The sequence below is a fragment of the Strix uralensis genome, chromosome Z, assembly GCF_047716275.1.
Source record: "Strix uralensis isolate ZFMK-TIS-50842 chromosome Z, bStrUra1, whole genome shotgun sequence".
NCBI lineage: Eukaryota > Metazoa > Chordata > Aves > Strigiformes > Strigidae > Strix > Strix uralensis.
In genome coordinates, this window is record NC_134012.1 from 30,449,731 (window position 1) to 30,470,436 (window position 20,706).

The 20,706-nt window shown below is 42.2% G+C and overlaps 1 protein-coding gene across 3 annotated transcripts in view; it reads left to right on the top strand.

The window, feature by feature from the left end:
- Positions 1-13,347, top strand: part of RCL1 (RNA terminal phosphate cyclase like 1) — a 33,487-nt gene extending 20,140 nt beyond the window's left edge. For all 3 annotated transcript variants that reach the window (XM_074856535.1, XM_074856537.1, XM_074856538.1), the window contains exons 7-9: positions 69-225; positions 6,852-6,955; positions 11,851-13,347. In XM_074856535.1, the coding sequence (XP_074712636.1) occupies positions 69-225; positions 6,852-6,955; positions 11,851-12,001 (412 nt within the window). In that variant the 3' untranslated portion in view covers positions 12,002-13,347. The remainder of the gene's footprint in view (positions 1-68; positions 226-6,851; positions 6,956-11,850) is intronic.
- The last annotated feature ends 7,359 nt before the right edge of the window (positions 13,348-20,706 follow it).

A 20,706-nucleotide genomic window follows, 5' to 3' on the forward strand; every position in this document is an offset into this window, starting at 1 on the left:
GAAGTAGTTCTTGGCTTATTACGTGAATTTTGTCCTTAAATCAAATGCACTTTTTCCCTTTCTTTCAGATCACCAGGTTTTGGCATGTGCCTTACAGCAGAAACCATCAATGGCACTATTCTCAGTGCTGAGCTAGCCTCAAACCCTCAGGGCCAGGGAACAGCAGTGCTTCCCGAGGAACTTGGCCAGAATTGTGCTAAGCTGTTGCTTGAGGAGGTCTACAGGGTAAGTGGCCAGTATGCTTTCTGTGTATAGCTGTAGGGTAAGAAGGTGATGACATATTAGTAAATGAAGGAGCTTGGGGGCAACCTCAGGCAGGTTCAGATCTAAACAGACAAATGATTTGATGCTGCCAGTGTCTTCTTCATCCCGGTAAGGAGTGGTTTTGAATGGTTCCCTTAACAGTGGAATGACTGACTGGGCCATGTTATTTCCCATGTCCAGGAGATGTTACTATGAATCATAGTAGTGGCAAATTTCTCTTTTGCTTTCTGTCTGCAACAGAATTCAGTTGGTTTCTGTTGTGGTTTGAGCTCAGAGGGCAACTGAGTGCCATACAGCCACTCATTCCCCTCTTCCCCCCCCAAGCGCTGAGAAGGAGGAAAGCAAAAGGCCCAGGAAATTCAGACAAGGACAGGGAGGGATGAACTCATCCATTACAGCACAGGCAAAAGACAGACTCATTAGGGGAAGAAAAAAAGAACATAAAATTTAATAGACACTGACAACAATAACAACATGTAACAGACAGAGTAGGACTGTGAGAAGCATTACCACATCTTGAAAACACCTTCCCCCACCCCTCCTCCCCCCCAGCAGTCCAGGGGGCAGGGAATGGGGGGGTGCAGTCAGTCCTGCCGCTTCTTACACCTCAGGGAGGTGAGGGAAACTTCTGTCATTCCTCCCCTGTTCCAGCACAGTCCCCCTCTCACAGGAGTCAGTCCTCCACAAGCTCTCTCCAACATGAGTCACTCGCATGGGCGTGTGGGTCACCCCCGCATGTTGCAGTTCTCCCAGTGCCGAACTGCAACAGCGAGGATGGCCTTTTTCAAGCACAGTTACCTGGATCAGCGTGAGGTCCCCACATGCCGCAAATTGGCATCTGCTCCACCATAGACCCCCATGGGCGGTGGGGGGAGTGGCCCTGCTGCCTCACCATGGGGTACAGGGGAGCCTTTGCTCTGGCACACCTTCCCCCCCTCCCCCCTCCTTTCTTCCACTGACCTCGGTGGGTGTTCAGTGTGGTGTTTGCACAGATGTTCTCCCTGAAACTTCTCACAACTCCCACAACTCCTCCCCTCTTAAATACGTTACTGCAAAGGCGCAGCTAATTGGCCCAGCCTAGGTGCAAAGGCAGGTCTGACTGGGAGCTGGCAGAGCTTCAAAAAGTTTCTTGCAGGGGGCCACCGCTGTAGCCCCCTCCCCTGCTACCAAAACCCCACCACTCACTCAAATCAGGACAGCTTCACACAGGCTATTACTTTTTTAATAAGTTGGAGGGGTGAGTCAATGCTCTTAAGCTTGCGGTTGGAATGGGGTATTATGAGTGGAGGAAGATGGGGGGTGGGGGGAAAGCATCTAGCCTTAATGCTGGCTGCTTTATGGTGATGATGGCAAAGTCAAATGTGCAGAGATCTGTTGGTTGTATGAGGAATTGTGTGAATGGTTTGTTGGAAAGGAGCTAGGACAGTGTTTGCATGGGAATCTTAGGTGCATCACAGTCTTCTGCAGTGGCGTTTAGGGGGGTTTTTTTGTATTATAATGTTTTTCATTTGTGATGAGAGTTTTAGTGGATGAACAGGTTTCAGTCTTACAAATGATTTGGCAATTAGCTTCATAGTAAGTTTCTGATTTAATAAAAAATCTACCTGCTTTTGTTGTGTACCTCCACAAATGTTAAAATAAGTAGCTGTTAGTACTGACAAAACACATTTGGTCTTTAGGAGGCAGTCACCTACAAATTGTACTCATTCTTTGAAAAAACAGTAATTGCTCTGAACTAGAATAACCTGGTCGGACTTTGCAAAGTATTAAAAATGCCATTAATGAGATTCTGTATTAGGTAATGTAGTCAATTATAAAAATACCCCTTAACCTCATAAATCACATCCATGCCTTTAGTAGATTGTTCATCTGTGCCCATGTTATCTTCCCTTCCCTGCTGCAAACCCTTCATCTGTCTGAATTACCAACTTGCCCGCTTGTTCCAGTCTTCCATTAATGTTTTGTCTTTGTTTATCCGGTATATGCACCATGTTGCTAGAGGACTTTCCCTTCCTAGCCCAGGGTTCTTATCTCATAGAAACACCACAAACAAGTATTCTTTCTGGATACAGTCCACACCCCTTGCATATCAAAGTCCAGCATGCATGGAGAATGCAGTCACAACTAGCGACTGAAACATCTGTCTGTTTCTACAATTATGTAGTGACAGGTATCTATTTTTATTTGAGAGGTGAATTGTAAAATCTTCCAGCTTCCCCCCCCCCGCCCCCCCGCCAAAAAAAACCCCCACACCTAAAATTTGGTGCATTTGTTGCTTTGTGTAAACCTCCTGGAAAACATCTTCAGGTAATCAGATGATTGGAGGCACCAAAAATCCACTTTTCATACCCTTTTATCACCATCAATAGTTTGTTTTTTTTTTCCTTTGGAAACCATCTAGCACTTGACAGATTTAAACTGGTGAGGGAATTTGTCCAGATACTATACTTTCTTCAGAGTCAGATGTCAGAGAACTTCCAAAATGCAGAGGGCTGAAAAGGCCTGAACCAGGTAATTTTCTGCTTTAGTGTACTGCAGCTATTTGAATGTGATGAGTCAAATTCTACAAAGCACCAGGATAGGATCTCAGGACAACAGAAGCAAAGCGTTTGAGGAGAAGGCGGCGTCAGGCAAGTCTTTGAATGATAAAGTGATAGGCCATGAAGTTTCAGTGGCTTCAAGGGTCAGATGTGAGGTTGTTAGCTGTGGCCTGCTATGGTACCATTGGTGCTCCTGGAAGGCTCTTTTATATGTGGGGTGCTTCAGTCCAAGAGTGACTGACAAGTGCTGAGCAGCATACAAACTGCTTGTGGTCCTCCACTGCAGCAGCTCACAGTGGAAAAGTTCTTGTTTGTGAGCATTTTTTGCTATTGTGCTGCTTATTCAGTGGAGTCCTTATTCTCTGTTCATGAATTCACCACTCCCTCCATCATAGGCAGTATGGTGGGTTTTGTTCTGTAGTTTTCAGAATGCGCACTTGAATTTATGTATGACAAGTACACTCACACAGCACTAGCCAGGAATTTGAAAAAATGGGCTTTCTCATTGATTTTTTTTTTTTTTAACTTAGGTCAGTTTGATCTAGTGTTGACCCCAGAGAGAATATAAAAACATGTTGCAAAGCGTGCAATGTTTGTTTATTTTGAGGATACTATTTTTTTAAGTTTCTTTGCCTAGATATGATGTCTGTGCATGGAGCAAGAATAGGCTCTGAATAGGCACTCTTTAAGTCCCGCTCTCTTTACACCACCTTGTCACTCAATATGGGGCTCAAGTGACAATTTCTCTCCCTGTGTTTAGATCTTCTCTTTATAAGGTTGTTTCTCCATCTGTCTCTTTGCCTGTAGGTAATGTGCTGCAGGAGCTGGGACCAGAAAAGGGCAAACTGGGAGTATGGGAAATGATGATTCTCTTTGGAAGGGTTTTACTTGTCAGGGTCACCCACAAATCTGCTGAAGTTCATTACAGTTTAAAGGGGTCCAGGGACATCTCTTGAAGTGCTTGCTTAATTCAAGTCTTGCTGTGTGAAGTGCTAAATGGTCCCTTTTACTAAGCCCTCAAAAATAAATGAAAGAGGCTGTAAGATTCTTTGGATCAGTGGAGCTTTTTTATGTGTATTTGTTGATGGAAAGATACTGAAGCTAATTGACTAATAATAAGTGGCACAGTGCTAATTACAGTGGCTTAAAGAAGGGGGCATGGAGTGACTGGCTAGCATTGTCTTTACAAATCCGTATGCAGTTCTTACCTAAGCTTAATTGTAGAAGGCCAGTAAGGATTTTCCTCTTGTCTGTGAAAGGCATTGGTAATGGGAGCTCTATATAGCAGGTGATTGGCAGGATGGAAAGGCCTGAAAGAACTGGAAGAGGATTGAATGTTTGTATTCCTTGTGTGATCATGAAAAATGGGGGAGGATGCAATACCTATTTAAGGGTGAGTTGTTTAAATGAAGAAAGGATGAGTTGTTAGGGGGACTTGGAGAGGCAGGAGGGGAAAGACTTTTATTTAACTAGAGCTAAAATGAGTGAAGCATTTCACTGAAGGCTTAATTTTCAAGATGGCCTTACTTCAGCATGACAAGGCTCTGCTCCATTCTTCTGGAAAAAAAAAACCAGCCAACAACAACAACAAAAAAACCCCAAAACAAAACCAAAACAAAACCTCTGCACTTCACGTAACAAGTTATTGAGGCATGCAAGTATGTACCATACAGGTAAGGGAGGAAATTGTATATTGCCAAAATATAACCAAGACTAAATCAAAGCTGGGGTCAAGCTCCGAAGAATAACCCTCTTCAAAACGCTATTGTCCAATACCCAGAGTTGTAATATTTGTACGGGCATGTCAGCTGTGGTACTTGTATAACAACATTTCAGAATGGATGGTGTTCTAAGTGATCTGTGTCTTCAGTTGTCACATCCAGTTGGATCTGGCGCTGTTGTCAATGGAAACAATAATGGAGAAACTGACATAAATATGGACTAGAAGCTGCATCCTAGGGTAGTAACGTGTGCCAGCTATTTTGGAACAAATGTCAGTAATTCGGCTCTGACTTTGCCTGTTCCATTTCTCTTGGGAGGGTTGTTTCTGATTTTTGGGCTTTTGAGTAAGTGGCCAGGTGAATTGAGAGAAAAAAGTTGGCCTCCTTGGGAGTGGCATGTCCTTCATTTGGCACAAGTTACTGTTCTGTCATCATTAGATTACAAGCAAATCACTTAATTTCCCTGTCTGGCAACTGCCTATGTGGGAATGGGCATAACAGTGCATTGCTAATGTGCAACAATAGTGGGGGCGACTGACTCACTGCAGTGAGAGAGCTTATGTAAGCAGCTAGGACATGATGGATGCATCATGTTTTGCTATATTGTTTAGGATGTGGTTGTTTCCATGCTGATTGAAGCTTTTGTATAAATTTGGTCATAAAAATAGATGTTTTATAATGTTTTCAGTTTTAGAAAAACAGAAACAAGCTCAGAAAATGTAAAGTTTTCATCCAAGTGGCAAAGAGCATTTTGAATTATTAACTGAACTACAAATACAGAAAGTCCTGCATCAGGAATCCATACCAAACTCGTCTGCTTCTTGTATGTGTTTCAGATAGGCAAATACTGCTGGTGAGAGCTGTGACTCTAGACTGCACCAGCAAATTCTGCAGGTAGCCTGTTCACTCAAGATAAAGCACAATTTTTGTCAGTCCCATAGAGAGCATTAGCTGGAGTGCATGAAGTTCACTTTGGTATGGTAGGTTCATGCAGTTAAAAGGGCAAGGGCTGCTGTAAGAGCATGTTGCTAGGCATTAGGTCATGGGAGTCAACATAATGAGGATGTTTCCTTCGTTGTGGTGTATCGTTTGTCGCATTAAGCACAGAGGCTTTTTTCAGAAGAACAGAGCTGAGACTTGTCACACTGAAGCAAAGCCATCTTGAAATTAAACGTTCAGTACCTCTCCTTGGAAAGGTCTTACTTTCTGCCCTTTCACTGAGTAAATGTGCTGAAGTTGTCACATCATGGTGTTTTCTTAATATATGAAGTCCAAAATTTATTTTGGCTCTCCCTTGCTTTTTTGGATGGTATTACCTCTTAAAATGATGACAGGTTGCCCACAAAGGTAACTGTCAGTTTACCTCATTAGAGAATTTGATTTTAAAAGGATGAATTTTTGGTTTTGCTGTCTGCAGAGAGCCTATTCAGAGAGCTTAGCATTAGGCCTGATCCACCAGAAAACTGTTCAGAGATGTGGCTGTGGATCAGGATGAATGGGAGGACAGACCGAAACAATGTTATGCCAGATATTTTTTCTATTTTCAATGTGGTTACATAGTAATAATTGGTAAATTCTCTCTACAGGAGTCTTGACTGAAGGTATGCCTTTTAATTTACATTCAAGCTTTGTAAATGAGGAAAGCTTTCAATTTTTATTTACATATGCATCGTAGTTAACACTTTCCACACACAAAACTATTGTCCGTGCACATATGATTTATTACAGTCAAATATGTGCAAGAGTATGTGTAGTTCTACATAATTGTATGTATGGCTCTTTCACATAGCAATAAAAAAATACTTCCCATTTTAAGTATGGGGGAGATGTTTTACAAATGTAAAACCAGAAAAGTTAGCAGCAAGGGTTTAGGTGGATGTATGTGAAAATACTTTTAACTTGCTCTTCTGCGCCTCCTAACACTGAACTTTTTGTCCGAACGTAACTTCATAGTTAAAAAGTGCTGCAATTCATGGTATCTTCAAATGCACACGAACTGTAATTAATATCTATTTTCAATTTATTGCAAATAAATTCTTCAGTGCTTACCTTCTGTGATGTTAGACGAGAACAGGCTGGAAAAGATGGGAGGGATCTTTAATGTGGCCTTGTTACTGGGTTTTGTTTTAGTTCTGTTCCTTTCCCAGCCTGTCATGTGAAATTAATTTGTCATTGTTACAAAATCCAGATTTTTATCTTTTTTGCCCCTTGAAAATTGGGAGCAGTAGTTCAGCCTTTTAAGTGTATCTGTCTCCTTCATGACTGTCCTTCCATCCCAATTTCTGGTTTGTACAGAGATTAATTATTAAAACATTTTGGTTTGCAGGGAGGCTGTGTAGATTCAACAAATCAGAGCCTTGCTTTGCTCCTCATGACCCTTGGACAACGGGATGTTTCCAAAGTCCTGTTAGGACCTCTGTCTCCATACACGTAAGTTGTTTTGTTCAGTTTAATTACCCAGTTGTGTTTAATTCGCTAGTTCTATTGCACAGATATTTTTTGTAAACAGAAGACTTTTCTTGTGGCTATAAATAGAACGACTTGTAGCCATCTTCAAATGAGACAGGTGATGTAAGTTACCTAGTGTTTATTTCTGCATGTTAGAAGACGATTCCCTTACTGTTCTGTATTATTCCTGGTTCTGAGAATTGCAGAGATGGAGTTTATTGTTGGTTCTTGGTCTTGGATTATATGTGTACATCAGTTTGCTTTTTGTTGCCTATGTACACTACTGTGTTTTCCTAGTAATCTCTCTGTTGCTGTGGCATTAAATGGCATGTTTCTATAGTAGCCAGACACTAAAGCTGTGATTGTGCATAGGAAACAGCTTAGGAGTTCAATTCATGGAGCTATGTGCAACACCAAAGCTTTTGCCCTGTCAGGCAGTAGACTTCTATCTAGTCCTTCAGTCTCAGTTTTTAAAGTTTTTTCTGTGGCTGGTAGTGGTTCAGAGGATAAAGAAAGACTAAATTTCTTACACTGCTAGTTACAACACACAGGTTAGGGAAAGGGCATCCAGTATCAAAAATTTAATTTACTCTATCAGACTGACAAGTGATTGACTAGATCACAGCTATTCCTAGAGACTGAGCAGTTTTCCTTTAATCAAATAGAGGGAGGGCTGTTTATCTGACAATGGCATCAAATAATAAGACTTATGAACTGTCCTTTTTCGGTTATCATGGTACCGGTGCTGTATACGTGAAAGGTACAGTACTGTGATAACTGAAGAATGGTGGTGCCATCACATGAGAGCTAGAAATTGCCTAACTGCTATTCTCAACCCCTGATAACTTGGAAACAACATTCATCAGATTTTGAAGGGAAGACAGGGAAGCCTCCCATTGCACAGGGGTAAAGTAGTCCCTGTGAAGTAAGTATCCATGTGAAAGGCTTACAGAGAGTAGATACCACTGCCTGAAGTGCACAGTTAAGCATGTGAAACAAACCAATCACTTGTCATTGTCCAGTCTTTTGCTGTGAAGATCACGCAAGTGCACTAGTTTAGTTTGTAAGCAGGCTGATTTCAAAAGGGTGGGTTGTCACTACTTCCAAGCTGGGAGTGTGTGACAAAGCTGAAGGTCAGGAGAAGACATCCTGAAGCAGTATGTGTCACATGAGATCATAAAATCTGTGATTCTGTGACAATCTGTGAATCACCAGTCCTATGAGGATCTATTCAGGAATCACACAGCTCTGCCTGCAGCACCCCCATGCCCCCACTAAGGCAGCTCATAAAGGGCTGGGAAATTTGGCTCCCGAGCAACTCATCGAATGCACAGGCTTTTGAAGTAAATTGTAGTACTGTCATGTTCAACTTCATTGTCCCTTCTTTTCTGTCTTGGGGCTGTGACACCTCTGCATTTAACACTTTCAACCTGCAGAATCCAAAGCTATTTATAAGCCATGTTAGCACTAGATTGGCTTCCCTGTCTAGCACAATGTAGCATGCATGTGACAGTTCAGCTGGGGATGAGAGCACTGTGTAGGTACATGGTACTTTGGAATACGTCCATCAGAATGAGGAAATGTCTCCCTAATTTGTGTGTTTCCACGGAGACATCCTTTGCTCCCGCTAACGGCGGGTTGGGGGCGGGGGCAACACCATAAGCAGGGCTGTCCTGAGTGGCACTGGGGACAGCAGCCCAAAAAGACCACTTGGCGTGTGGCCATCTGGAAGTGCCTCTCTGTCAAGCCAAGGGTGCCGGCTGTGTTGCCACCTAGCAGAGATCAGTCTTGCAGAACAGGCTAGTCTGCATGCAGGTGAATTGGCATGAGCTGGGGGTACATGAAGGAGATAACCGTAGAGCCAGAGTGCCCAGGCCCTCTGTTCCGCAAGGGTTTAGGGGCTTCAAGTGGAGGGAACAGGGCCCGGTGCAGCCCCTGAGGCGGGGCTGCCTCGGGCAGGGCGCCTCTGCCTGGCCGGGCCGTCGCTTTCGGTTGCTGCCCGAGCCCAGCCCGGGGTCGGGGGTGTCCGTCCCGGCCGGCCCCCAGCCCCTCGCCTGTCTCTCTCCCCCCGCAGCCCGCCCGCTGCCCGGCGGGTCGGGGCCGCGGCCTCTCCGTGGCGCGGCGCCCCCTGGCGGCCCGGGCCCTGGCCGCAGGCCGCACCCGCCAGCTGTAGGCCAGGCCTGGCTCCACCGCTTCTGGCCGGGAGGCGGCCGGGAAGGCCCCGGCGTGAGACTGGGGAGCAGCACCGGGGCCGCCAGCACTGCCGAGCTGTGCCCTGCTCTGTTCTCGGGGTAGTCGAACCGAGAAGGCGTTGCTGGTGCACGGGTCTTCTCTCGCAGTGATCTGCAAGTTGGTTGCTTTGCCCTGACAGCGAGCTAAGACGTGTGAAGTGGTTATGTATCTTTTGGTGTTGCTTAGCAGGCTTCTGGGAAAAGATAGCACTTAGGTAAACAGACTTTTTATGCCTTTTTTTTTTGTAGTACAGTGGGTTTTTATTTGAAAGTGGCTGGCCCTGAGGAAAACCTCCAGTGTGGCTCATGTGCTGTCCCTGGGCCTAAGGAAGAGTGTTCAGCTGTTTTGTTCTTGCCTGAACACACAGTCTAAATTTCCAGAAAAATAAAACTTCTCTGTGCCTCCTGCCCCCTCCCTCCGTCCTCCAGTCTGTACATGTTTGGTGCAGCCTCCACTATTACTCGAGGTGCAAACCTTCCCACACATGACCCATATCAACCTCAGGCTTATACAAACCTGCTTTCTGCTGCATTTCTGTCACATACCCCTGTCTTTCCCACCTCTTTTTCCAGGGCTCTTACCGCTTGTGCTTCTACTGCTGCAAGACAGAGCTGGCTTCTTGCTGCTCACAAATTCTCCCTCGACATCCCCAGGCAGCCTCCCCTTTGCTCTCACTCTGTGAACCTTTTCTGTGTACATGGGGGCTGTGGCAAAGCCCTCTTGCGTTTTCTCAGTTTGCTCTTGTTCAAAAGGGAGAAGAGGTAGAGAAGCACAGTAGTCTACGTATGCGCAGAGAGAGGTACTGACTGAACTGATCCCACCCACATGTTGCAGAGTTTGCTGATCAGATGTTAGGATTTTTCCCTGAGCTTCCGGCTCCATGCCACCTCTGGCATTTGTATGGTTTATTTTGTGCCCTCCTTGCAGTTCAGCACGCCACTCCTGCTGTTTTGGGCTCGGCTGCTTTCTTGTCACACTGCCAGAGCTCTGGGAAAGGACCCAGCTAAGGAGGAGGCTGGTACAGAGCTTGTTGCCTGTGAGCTTTACTTAAGCATTTGTGCCAGCATATGCCCATGTGCCTATTATAGCAGCAAGCAGAAACCCCAACCAGTTGGGGAGGCATGGAAGAAAAGGAGCTTTTTTATTCTTTCTTTCACCTGTTAATCCATTTGAGAGATGAGAGCTGGTGTCTGTGCTAAGGCCAGTTGCCAGCCCAGGAAGGTGAGGTAGGAAGATGTACATAGCATGGGGAGCCATGTGCGCACATTCACCCCACAGAACTATTCAGCTGACTGCACTGGAGATAACTTTCAGATCTTGCTAAGCACAGACCAGTGTAGGTAATGACAGCCTGTCTTTGTCTGGCTCCTGCAGTTTCCCTTCTCTCCCCATGGATGTACGCAAGCACAGGAACAGCAGCATGCCCAGCTGAAGTGGATAAAGCAATTCTTGCTCCTGCAACTTTTGTTGTGCTTATTCATAATTTATGTGTAGGAGCTGCCAGGAGGCTTTCAGAGGCTTCATGATGTTGCAGTGGGGACAGCCATATCCTCTTGGTCTCCTGCTTCCCGTTTTGTGGGTACTTTCTCTTGACTTGGTGTAATGATGTGTGATTTAGCTTGCGATTATGCTCTCAGCATGCAGAGCAGAAGGTTTTTCCAGATTGCCAGCCAAAGAAATGTGTGGACTGGATGTGCACATTCCCTTTCTTTAAAGGTTAAACTTAACCTAAGAAGGGCACATACCAATTGCTGCAGGAGATTAAACCTTAGTTTAAGACTGCAGACTTGCTTGTGGCCATGACTGGAAGAGACCAGACTTCTGTCAGGAACAATTATCAATTTTATATTTGTAGTCTTTTGGTGTAATTACTTGTTCCCTGTTTTGAGGAAGCCAGTAGGAATGTTTTCTTGGCTGTTTCTGTTCTGTTTTTATACTTTTTAGTAGCTTTTCCTGTCACTCACCCTCTAGTCAGTATACACTTAGGAGCACTGTGTCTGTTTAGTCTCTTTGTGCCTCTCATTCTAAAATGATGAAAGGAAAATTCCTACCTTTTTTTTTCCTGAAAGTGAGGAGAGAAAACAGGAAGAATTCTGAGTCTGAATGTGATTCTAATGAAACATTAGTTTAACTAAGACATGGGCAAGTTAGTAATACAAATCAAACACGTGCTCTAGGATCTGATGTCTGTCTTCTTAAAGTATGCAACCCAAGGCCAACCTTTTGGCTATCCCTGGTTTATCTTATATTTTTGCTTTAAACAATGCGGGGGGAGGAGTACCACAGGCTGGTATGGGGTTCATATGGCCCTGAGGGAGAGTCAGCATCATGAGTAAGTGACCTTGCCTGACTACATCTTTTCTTTCTCCTTTCTTCTTCCCTCACTGTTTTGTTTTGCTATGTTACCAGGCATTCCTTCTGTCTCTGTTCATACAGAGAGTGCAGTTGTTTCAGTAGGGGTCACTAGCCACTGCTAGAACACAAGTGAGAACAACATATGTTTTGAGCCTGTAGGCTTGTTTTTCTGTATGAAGCAATGTTTTCATGTTCTATTCACTGTGCTCGTTGCTGGAATCAGCATTAATACATACTGCTTATGGGCTTTCTGTTTTGTTTCTTAAACTCTGTTATTTTCTCTCCCTCAGAATTGAGTTTCTGCGACACCTGAGAAGCTTCTTCCAGATCATGTTTAAAATTGAAACAAAGACCCCTGAGGAAGAGCACATGGGAGGGGAGAAAGTCTTAATGACGTGTGTTGGCATTGGATTTTCCAACCTTAGCAAAACTATAAGATAAGAAACATCTACACACTTCATGAAATGGGGTGAGAGAAAATGCAGCAAAGATCTTGATAAAACCTGCCTTTCCCTGTGCTTATTCTGGCACAGGGAAACCAGTGATGATTTCAGTGCAGAAGTACCCAAGCTTGCTGCATGTAAACAGTAATGCTGACTTCAGGCTATTTAGACCTGTGCTGTTCATAAATGCAATGCCAGTATTCTGTGCTGCATGGAATGGCTGGCTGGAGTCTCAGCTGGCTTGGGACTCTTTGCACTGTATTCCACTGCATGGGACACAGGTGCCTCTTATGTCCCTGTGCCCTCAAGCCTTAATGCAGTGGGTGCTCTAGTTTTGTGTATCTACAGACTTAACTCTTGGCTTTTTCTGAAAGGTTTAGATAGAGAGGGAAAACAAGATTGACCAAAATGAGCTTTGCAGTGCAAAACAGATGATTACAACAGAAATAGTAGATTCTTAAAGTAATTGCAGAGACAATATTGGCATGGAAATAAAAGTAAAGGTGTGACAATTTTTTGTTATACATTGCATGTGTCAAATGCTTCATTCCTGCTTATGTTGACTAAATTACAGTTTCACAGTAAGAAAAAATATCTGTCTTTTAATTTTCCTTAATGTTAGAATACTGCGGAAGAGATCACAGCCTATACTGACTTGTTTTAACCTCCTCTGCAAAGATGGCCATGGGAGGAGAAACCTCCTTGACAGTTTTCGACTTACCACATATATTCTTTTCAGGTTTGTTTGGCATGCCACACACAGCCGTTCACAATTAGTTGTGAAAGGCAGCAAAAAAAACCTGTAGGCTTTGAGGTAGAAAAATATATTCAGTTATGCCCTCACATTTTGTGCACCTGCTCCCTTTTGAAAGAGGGGATAATGGTGTATGGGCAGTCCTTGGCTTGACAGGTGCAAAAAGTCTCTACTGGGATATAAATATTTGCCCAAGAAAGGCTTTTGGTAGATTCTAGGCAAACATGCTGAAGTTAATGCGGAACTTTTGACACAAGGAAAGAAACTTATACTTGGCTTCAGACTACACTCAGTGTGTCTGGAGTAAAATAAAACTATGTCAAAAGCTGGTATATATGTGGAGCAAATACTAGTGACTGTGTTATAATGGTCTTACAAACTTTATCTGATGCCACTGTTAAATGGGCATTACCTCTGTAATATGAAAAATGTATATTGGACCCAAAAGGACTTTGACAAAAGTTAGGTCTGTGGTTAGTGTTTTATTAACTATTGCAGGATGTGTGAGTCATTTTTGTACTGTACTTTGTTCTTGTTGCAATCTGTCTAAACATGTTTTGGAAAAAAATAAAGTATTTTTTCCTAAATAAGGTTTTATTTCCCTTTAAAACAAAACAAAACAACAAACTTTTTCCCCAGCCCTGTAACATGGCATTTCAAAAGATAAATGGCTGTTTTGAATGGATACATCAAAAGAACAGCTTTGGGAGTTGCCAGGGTGGGAGGGAGAGGGCGAGCTCCTTCTTATAATTTACTAGCTTTCCAAAATGTGATTTGCAACTAAGGAAATTGAATAAACCTATATTTTTTATATTTCAAGTTACATTAGGAAAAAGTGTGTGGGCAAGGAAGAATTTATGTTGTTCCCGTCTGTTACGTATGCAATGAAAAAGCTAGAAAATCCCCAAATTAGAATTACCCTAAATACAGGGAGCCACTGATCCAAAAGGTGAAATGTACAAGCTGAGATTAATAGCCATTAGAATAAAAATACAGAGCTTACACTAATTAAAGATACAAGTTTGCAGCGTAGCTCAGATTTCTAAAATTGACCTAAGTAAAAATTTGGAAGTATTATAAAAACTTCAAAAATCAAAAGCTTTATTATCTTTAAACTTTTAAAGCTCCTTGAAGTTGTGACAGCTTTTCCAAATGTTCCAGTCACACCAAACATAGAAAGGGCAATGTGTTGCCCAGGTAGCAGATTCTTTTGCAATGGAGTAATTATATCATAAAATTACCTGTGCTTAACTAAACCTCATTGTTAAAGTTAGACTGCTAACCCTTAGCCTGCTGCAAATTGCATAGCTCTACAGCACAGTGCTGGCTATGACTCAGAATTGCTTGTTGCTTTACAGAGAAAAAGATAGGTATGTGAAAGGAATATGTTTTTCCAGAACAGCCAGTCTCTGGAGAAACAGGAATAATTCCAGAGGAGGTTTTAGGTAAGGGTTTTCTTAAAATTGTTTGACCTTCGCATTCTGTGAAAAGTACTTATTAAGAAGAAATCTTGCCAATAAAAGCTGTTTGTTTATTAGCAGAACAGCAATTAACACCTGTTCTGGTAGTCTGATCCCACAGTCAGTAAAATTGTTCTGTTTTAGAGCTGGACAGAGGAAGTTAATTTTTGAAGACAATGCCTAATCTTTGTAGCCACAGACTTTATGGTAAAGGTGGTAGTTACTAGGAGATGCATCTTTCATCTGAATCCATCATGGCAGATTTAATACTCAGATGACTTGAATTTGAACTGATTAGCTCTACATGAATAATCCTGTACTCTTTCAGCTATCCATCATCAATTTAGTTAATCCCTTTGGGTGAACAACTCTGATAATACCCTTCTGCTGTGATTAGAAACTTTTCTGCTTACAGAAAGCTTTAAGGATGGACCATAAGGAGGTACAGGTATGAAAGGGAACTAATTAACAGAAGTATTTTGTAATGTGCATTTTAATTGCAATAATTTTAATGTTGGGAGAGGGTGAAGAATGTACAGAAAAATGGTTAGGGGGAGAACTAATCAGAATACCTCAATAAATGGAGAATTCCTTTAAATTTGCATAAAAAGAAAGGCTGCTACAGTGGTGGTGTGAAAAGTATTTGTAAAATGTGCCTTTATGTAGCACCCGCTTCAACTTTTGTAGTATCTATTGTCAAACTCTCATCCATTTCTAAGCTGTGATGGTAACTTGACTACATCTTCAGTGGTTACATCAGAAAATTCATGTTAACTTGCTGTAGGACAGGTCTGGAGTAGTAGAGGTTATGCTGAAGGTGAAATTGCTTCAGTCCAAGCCAGTGCACTTTACTGAAGGCGTATGACTAGAAGCCAGTGCAGTAACTGTCTGGGGAAGCACATGTAGGTAAGTTAGCTAGACCAAAACAGTAAGTACATGGCTGTCTTGGGTAATGTTTTCAAAATGGTGATTATGCTACTGCCAGAGCATAGATACTCTCTCTCCTCCTTCCCACAGGTGATATTATGAGTCAAATGGATTTTGTTTCAAGCCACGGAGGCATAATTCTGCTGCTTGCAAACTCTGACATTCACTCCCCAATTTTTCAGTCATGCTCTTGAGACAGCAACAGGAGGAAAAAAGATGAAAAGTACCAGCTTTCAGGAGGCATAATTTTGCCTATGGGTTTCTTTCTCATTTTTTGATAGCGTATGGCCATCTCCACACTTTTATTTTGCATGTATGATAAAAGCATTTCTATTTAGTCTGGATCCTAGGGGATGCCAAGTACGACATGCAACTGTGTCAGGGCAACTCTAAATAAAAAAAAAAGAAGTGAAAGGGGCATCTTTTACTGCTTAGGTCTTGGTAAGCTCTGTCTTAAAAGATCATTCTTGCTGGCTTATGTACAGTTCTCCCTGTGTCTGATCTAGGAGCAGAATTAACAAGCTCTGAAAAAGACCTATTACCTGTTGTCAGTGGGAGGGGTAAAAAGACAGAATGTCCTGGAGGGAAGAGAGTGTGTGGGTTGAACTCTGCAGTGACGGCATTGTATGTGTAATCCTAGTAAGTCATGCACTGCATCAGAGCACCACAATGTCCAAATAGCACTTCTGCTAAATAAAGTTAAGTTGTGACATTGTTATAAGACAGGTTTTTTGGGATGATTTGTAGTAGTATCTATAGCAATAGATATTAGGCATGAGTGCTAATCTCTCTCCTGGAACAGTAAGATTATTATATATACACACCATTATTATATACATACAAGTGCTCAGACCTATATTGCCTGTGTACTACAGAGTATCGAAACAACTATAGCAATAAGGTAGCAATAAGGAGACCCACAGAGAAAATGTTTTATTGTAAACTGATACTGATCAATGATATAACCACAAGAAAAAAATGGCCAAAAGCAACTCTACATCGGGGTGAACGGTGGTTGGGAGCCACAGAAGTGAAGTGGCCAGGACCCTGCTACTGGTGGCAACCCCTCTCTGCACAGCTGTGCACCTGTTTTGGGGGGGCCCTTTGTGCACACCAAGGGTAGACTAGTGTCTTTGTACATTTGCCCTCATGCTGTATGTCTGCCCGATTGTCCACACTCACCCTGCTCTTCCCTGTATCGGTTTGGCCGCACTTCCCTGGCAGCCTCCGCTATGCTGGTCACACAACAAACATCAATACTTCTTTAACAGTGAACTCCCATGGTGAAAATCTGTACAGTCCATGTGGAGACTGATACATGTGAGGTACCCAGTGCTTAACTATGGATGAGCTAGTAGGATTAAGGGCTTGATTCCAGTGATCATCACTGCATGTCAGTGACACATCCCCTTACACAAGATGTGACAGGGTCAGTAGGGCACCCATTTGCAGGCTGCATCGGAGTCGCACCATTTGAGAACAAATGTCTGTCTTCTTACCTTGCTTCTAACCTGCAATCACCCTGCTCCTTGAAAGTTACTTACACCTTTTCCAATCCTAACCTATCTCCATGGATAAGAAGAAAAGTTGCCTTAAACAGTGATTAATGTAGATATATTTTGTAAGGTAAGACTGTGGTTCTGAATGGTCATCCCTCAGCATCATCGGGGCAGACAATTCTCTTCCATGTGTCTGGAAAGGTACTTTTGATGAGGTATGAAGATCAAAATATTCACGAGGTTTGATTATTTATTCCCTTTTTTTTTTTTTTTAACATCACCAAAATGAAAAAAAAAGAGGGAAGAAAACCCAAAACCTGATGGCTTGTTTGTGTGTCAGCATTCAGAAGGTGCCTGATTCAGTAAGTCTTCCTGAGAGATTTAAGTATGTATTCAGAAACACATCTACAGATTCAGAATGTATGTGTGGGAAAGGGTTTTTACTGCAGAATGTTTCTAAGCACTGAATTTAAAAATCTACTTTATCATTCATGCTACAAGTGTATTATCCACTATTTTCACCTTGTTCTTTGTGACTTAAATAATGTATGTAAAGTGCTTTCCAAGCAAATATCCACAATAAATCAGTGCTAAATAAAACAGCCTAGAAAATGTTATTCCCGTTTATTTTGCAAAGGTGTTTGTCAGGTTGTTGATAAAAATAGTGTTTCCTCATCCTTCACTACTAATATCAGTAGTGAGTTTTCCCTTGAAACAGTGTCAAGATCTTATTCCAGTCTTGTCTAAGTAATGATGTATGGATTCAAAGTGAAGAAGAGCTGATGTGAAAAGGTCTGGCTCTTTCGATGGTATGTAGAGCGTCTTACAGGTGCTTTAACAGCTTTTTACTCAACAACAGAGTGATGAGAGGTGGGGAGGGCTAATCTAAAGCTACACCATCTGGGGCTGGCCTTGTCACAGGAAGAATGTGGCAGCTGTCTAGTTTTTCTTGTTTTCAGTTTCAAAGTACAAATTAAGAATGAACATCTGGTTCAGCTTGCAGAGTTAAATAAGTATTGTAAGCAGATGGTTTTTAAGATTTGAAATTTATGGTAAGAGGTGTTCATGAAAAGAGAGTTAACTAATAGCCAAGGAGATGGATATTACAGAATCTTTTTACCCTTCTTTTCCCTCCCCAGCCCCACAGATTTACACAGAAAAGAGCAATTCAGAAATTGCTGAATAGCTGTTGAGACATTGTAAAGAAAATACAGGAAATTGTCAAAATCTTCACTTGCCTGACTGAAACACAGAGTAAAAACTTAACCATGCTCATGTTCATGGGATTTTCTTCACTGACCCTGCTTTCGAAGAAAGAGTTATGAGAGAACTTGACTGAAACTTGCGTTTTCACACCTTTTCAGTTTTAAGTAAAATCTCTCATTGATTTCCTCTGCCTTATGTCTTCCCCAGGCAAGAACAATGCTATTAATTAATGAACTATTTGAATTGTTTTTGGCATGTCATAGTCATATAAATATACAAAGGTGCATTGTTTGCATTCATGTAATGAGATTCTTGGCTTTATGGATTTTATTATCTGTTCCAAAGTCTGTTTTGGAGAACTGCCTTTGTGCCTGTGGTACAGAAGAATGAAATGACTCATTTGTATCCCACAGGGTGTTAGAGTAGAAAATATCAAGATACACAGATTCACAGGTTTGGGCAAACATTTCCCTCACCTTATGAGGGCTATAAGCATGTTGTGGCTCTACAGGCCCAAGTCTCCAAGGCTCATTTCTGCTCTGTGTTCTGGGTTTTTTGTTTAGTTGTTCATAGGATTTGTTTGGGTTATTCTGTCTACATTAGATTCTTGTAAAGACTAAACCGTTCCATTTTTACTTGAGAAAGATATCCTTTGTGGTACATCTCTTTCTCTGCTGATCCCGCCTCCTGTTAGCTCCATGGCCTTTCCTCCATTGTACAAGATGGAGGAACATTCCCCACCATGCTGCTGTGGTGTTCTTGAGTTGCTGGATCATTTCCCTTCTCTGTTCCCTGGCACATACACTGATTCCTCTGCAGGCTGTCTCCCTGGCCACTCACACGGTCAACTTCACTCTCTTTTGTCCAGCTGCCACTGTTCTGCCTCACTGCAGAGACTTTCATCCAGAATTTATAGAAAGGAAAAGCGTATAGATACATTGGAGTTCTAACTAAATGTGCCCCGATAGTCCCTGCTGTGGAAGCAAAGCATTATCCTCATCTCTTCCATCTCAGAGGTCTCCTTGAGGCTTGCCGTCTTGAAGTCAGAGAGTTTAGGACCAAGAGGTGTTGCTAATTACAGTCTGACCTCCTGTCCTCCTTCAAGGGAAATTACAATTTTCAGAAGGTCCTCCAGTCTACACCAGGAAAACTGAGACACGGTATTTCCATTACACAGTTTTGTGAATTTGTTCTAGCATTTAATCACTTGCTGTTTATAAATAATACTTAACTTGGCCAGCCTGCAGCTCCTGGTTCTTACAGTAGTAGAGAGCCCTGTGGGATCCAATATGTTTCTACCCCATGAGTAATACAAGAAAGATCTCAAAGGAAAAAGATTCCTGCTTTGGGATCAGAAAGCCTGATCTGACACACAGAGGAATAGTAATGGTCTTCTAGCTGAAACTGCTGGAGCTAGAAAGCAAACTATTTACTTACACTCAAAATCAGTTTCTTGCTGATTGGCATTAAAATGTATGGACTGTTTTAAAACAGTGGGATATCATGCTACTAAATGGACAATGGACATGTTCTTTTAAAGTCCTGGGGTGGAGGGTTGCACAGGAGAAAATCTTGACATACAGCTCTACTCTTATGGAACTGAAAGACTATTATTTTAGGACCATCTGTTAAGGAAGCGGACCTAGTGGTGTGTTTACTTAGCAATAGTGTGAGTTTTTCTCTCATTAACCTTCCACTGGTGAAAGCCTTGACTGTGTTTCATTATATAAGGTATCTACCACTGCTACTACAAAGACTATTATTCGCAACACAAAGACAGTGTTGGCTTAAGAGTAGGTGTTCTAGGGGCGAGATACTACTTTTTAGCTCCTTGCTTTTGTTGTGTTTTAACCCCAGCCAGCAGCTAAGCACCATGCAGCCACTTGCTCTCTCCGCTCCCCTCTCAGTGGAATGGGGAGGAGAATTGGAAAAAAAAAAGTAAAACTTGTGGGTTGAGATAAGAATGGTTTAATAAATAAAATAAAATATAAACATAACAATAATAAAATATAATAAGAAGAATAGTTATAATGAAAATGAATATAATAAAAATAAGAGAGAAATAAAACCCAAGAAAAGATAAGTGATGCACAATACAATTGCACACTATCCGCTGACTGATGCCCCAGCCATCTTATGTACTGAGCATGACATTCTACGGTATGGAATATCTCTTTGGCTAGTTTTGGTCAGCTGTCCTGGCCATGCTCCCACCCACCTTCTTGTGCACCTGCGGCCTACTCACTGGTGGGGCGATGTGAGGAGCAGAAAAGGCCTTGACTCTGTGTAAGCACTGCTCAGCAAGAAGGAAAACATCCCTGTGTTATCCACACTGTCCTCACACTGAATCCAAAACACAGCACTGTACCAGCTACTAGGAAGAATATCAACTCTTTCCCAGCCAAAACCAGGACACTTTTCAAAGAAGCAGAGTGAGGAATATAAATTAGAAAAAAGTGGGAAAAAAGTCATAGAGATACAAAAGCACACAATGGAAAAAATAAATGTAACTGTGCTGGTGTTTCAATTATCTCCTTATATTTAAAATGTTTAAAACTACTTTAAAACATTGCTCTTTATAACACTAACATTTCATAGGCAATAAAAAAAAAATTCACAACCCTTGCCAGAATATTTTTACAGCGCTAGCTCATATAACAAACCCAGAAATGCCGATGCTAAGGATTTCAGTAGCTGTATCTCACCCACCATTCTCATGACAACCCACTCCTTCTGGCGTTATTGCAGCTGCTAGCCAAATACGAAACTTGGCAAACTCTGTATGTGGCAGAATACGTTAGTTTCACTTTTGAGGGGAAGCAGAAAAGCGGTGGTTCCAAGTAAAAGCTGCCTCCTT